Below are 3,158 nucleotides of genomic sequence, written 5' to 3'. Positions count from 1 at the left end.
CCAAGGCCATGGCAGCCTCAAGCAGCAGTATAGCAGCGCAACAGCAGCGTTAAGGCTAAGCAGCAGCAGTAGCGAGCAAAGCATCAGTAGGAGAGAGAAGAGAAGAAGCAGCACTAGACAGCAGCGGCAGCCGAAGCAGTAAGTAGCAGCGGCAGTAGCGCTAGAGGCAGCAGCAGCACGACGCACGAGCGGGAGACGGATGGCGCGGCAAGAGCGCGGGCAGGCGCACGCAGGGCTCTCCTAGGCGCGGTCAAAGGGACGAGGCAGGGCGTGGCTTGGGCGGCAGAGGCGCGCTGGATCGCGGACTGCTGTGCGGTGAGCAGGGGCTCCAGCTGCATCCGACACAATGGTGACTGCGGCCTACGGTGGTGACTCGAGGGGGGAATAGGGGGGACCGAAGGAGAGTCTTACCACAAACGCAGAGGAGGGTATGATGAGGTCGGGGACGTAGCAACGGCGGCGGATCAAATGGCGGAGTTCCGGTGATCCAGTCAGGGACGATGGACGAATATGATGCCCCGGCGAGGACCAGCGACAAATGACTAGGCGTACATGATGTAGAAGGTGACGACGATGCCGCTGGACATCCCGGCGCATCTCGGGGAAATACTTGGCCATGACGACGATGACGGCAGGGTGACGCAGCTCTCGGACAACGGCGGATTTGGGCGAGGCGGCGAGAGGCGGAGAATGGGGATGCGCTAGGGTTTGTGGGGGTCGCGGGCGATGTCTTAAAGGGGCCGGGGAGGTCGGGGATGGTCTACGCGGTGCGGCCTCGGCGGCCGGATGACTGCCACGGCTCCCCTGCCTCCCTGTAGCTATAGGAGGTAGGAGATGAGTGGGGTGTCTAGGTTGGGCCACCAGCCACATGGGCCTCTTCTTCCCTTCGCTTCCATTTTTCTGTTTTGTTCCTTAGGCCCTGCTTGGAATGTAGTTTTTCTGCCACCCCTGTAATCTTTTACACCTGTATTATACCAGCCTCCAACCAAATACATTCCGAAGGGTGGTATTTTCTATCCGGTTGTAATATGTTCTTGGCTCTCCAGGTTTCAATCCACTTTTAAAATATGCGTGAGTACACGTACATTCAACAGCACAGACTACACAAGCAATTTCCAATACAACTGCACTTCGACACAAATTGGACAAGTATAAAATGAGCTAAAATTTTCATTTATATTACAATAGCACAACATCAGTAAAAAAAAATCATATTTTTGCAATCTTCCATTTGAAAATAGTTCCGATAACTCATAGTGCTCAAAGTCAGCAATTTAAATTACAATTCTATTGAGGCATACTTGTCTTGTCTCGTTGGCATGGTACATAACCAAAGTTAGGACTCGGCAATTGTTGAATCGGTGTGCGTCTAGACATAAAATATTTCTGAAAGATTATGACTGCTTCATGGACTCGGGTAACCACAGAATCATGCGAAAGGGCGACCTGAAAAAAAAACATTAGCTATATAATGATCACTTTGTGCTCTAAGAATGATACCAACCACGGATGTTGAGAACAACCATGCATGTCAAAAAGATTAGCACAAAATCCTGAATTACCAAGGGGAGCCAGATGGTGCAAGGTAGCCATAGCATGTCACTCAAGTTTAAAGTAACTGCATTATTTTTCAAGAAACACTGATGAAGAAACAACATGGCAGCAATATAAACAAAATCTTGAATAAGAAAAATGTTCTAGGCAGCAACAAGTCTACACATGTCTAGAATATTATGTTGCAAAGGGGGATTGGAACATCAGCACCAACAATATAACTCTGAAGCTGAGACCATTTGTAGAACCCCAATAAACAGGGCAAGCAATCATGCAATAAACAGGGCAAGCAAAAATGAAGATTGGGATACATTCTATTGATTAACCTAGCGAAAATAAAGGGAGCACGGACAATACCTTTGATCAGAGCACCAGATTGATTGAAGGAATAGCACCAAATGAAAGCCGAGCTGCAAAGGAATACTTGCTCAACTAAGCCTTACAAACTTATCTTTAGTGGGGAGAAGAAATGCAGAAAACCAAGATAATGGTACTTACAAGGAGGAGGCTGAGGACTAATCTTGTCGACTTCCTTCTTTAGCCACATACCCCGCAATCTTGAGTTGTAACCCAGGAAAATCTCACGATTTGCTGCATCCTTGAAAACATCAGAGGCAAAGATTTTGACCTCGTCGGGAACATCATCCATGTCATTCAAGACCTGCAAGCATTCTGTAATTGAGGGTTGTTTTCCTTGCTGTGACACTTTTTCCTTCTTGGAAGCTTGATCTTTCTTGAAATTCACATAAGCCATCATGGAATCTTCAAGCCGCTGTACAGATGTGGCACCTTTTTGTTTCTTAGTTTTTTTCCCTTTTGTACTTGATTCACTTATTTGTGGTTGATCGCCATCAGCATCTTCACTGGCTAATTCTTCCTCGTCATTGACAGTGTTCTCTCTTTCATCCACATCATCTAATGTAGGAGTATCATTGATGTCAATTATTGAAGAATTCCTTACGTTGTCATCTCTTCCATGTCTTGTATTTTTCTTGCTAGTGCTTGCAACCATCTTATCCTTCGCTCCAAAGTTGCTACATGTTTTTGTGCCAATCGGAGGCTTCCTTGATGTGAGGCAGTGTCTTCCTTGCGCAATGTGTCCTTCATAGAGCACACCCAATGCCTCGTACAATGGAAAGCTCTTTCCTTCATACATTTTGAGCTTTGGGTACTCCTACATAATTAATAGAAAGGTGTGAGCAGATCATGCATAGGCATGAAAAGTTCATGCACATATAAGGAAATCAAAAGTTAGAAGGAATAAAAACTTACTGCAATGATCTCTTCCCATTTTTCAGGCGTGGTGTTGATCACACATGCAATATCATTCCATGATATTCCAGAGCGGTTGACTATCAACTTGATATTTTTGTAGTGCTTTTTCAACTAAGCTTCCTTATCTTGAACCTGATCCTTGGTAAACCTTGCCTCTGGATATAAATTGTTCAGTTCCTTGACAACTTGATTCCATCCTTCGGTAGTCCACCCATTTTGGCCACGGTAATGAGATAGATTGTACTCTGTAAGTACCTCCACGAGACCTTTCTCATACCTTGCTGTCCACTTAGCCCTATTTTGTGTCATATTGAACCTATGACAATGTA

General features: G+C 45.8%; 1 protein-coding gene across 1 annotated transcript; it reads right to left on the bottom strand.

Annotated features, from left to right (window-relative positions):
• Positions 1-1,092: 1,092 nt before the first annotated feature.
• On the bottom strand, positions 1,093-2,593 carry LOC125524898. Its single transcript, XM_048689955.1, has 3 exons — positions 2,053-2,593; positions 1,912-1,964; positions 1,093-1,446 (listed from the first exon to the last, which is right to left on the bottom strand). The coding sequence occupies exons 1-2, from the start codon at positions 2,564-2,566 to the stop codon at positions 1,918-1,920; spliced, it is 561 nt and encodes a 186-aa protein (XP_048545912.1). The 5' UTR covers positions 2,567-2,593; the 3' UTR covers positions 1,093-1,446; positions 1,912-1,917.
• Positions 2,594-3,158: the final 565 nt, after the last annotated feature.

The sequence above is a fragment of the Triticum urartu genome, chromosome 1, assembly GCF_003073215.2.
Source record: "Triticum urartu cultivar G1812 chromosome 1, Tu2.1, whole genome shotgun sequence".
NCBI lineage: Eukaryota > Viridiplantae > Streptophyta > Magnoliopsida > Poales > Poaceae > Triticum > Triticum urartu.
This window is presented reverse-complemented; position numbering and strand designations above follow the sequence as displayed.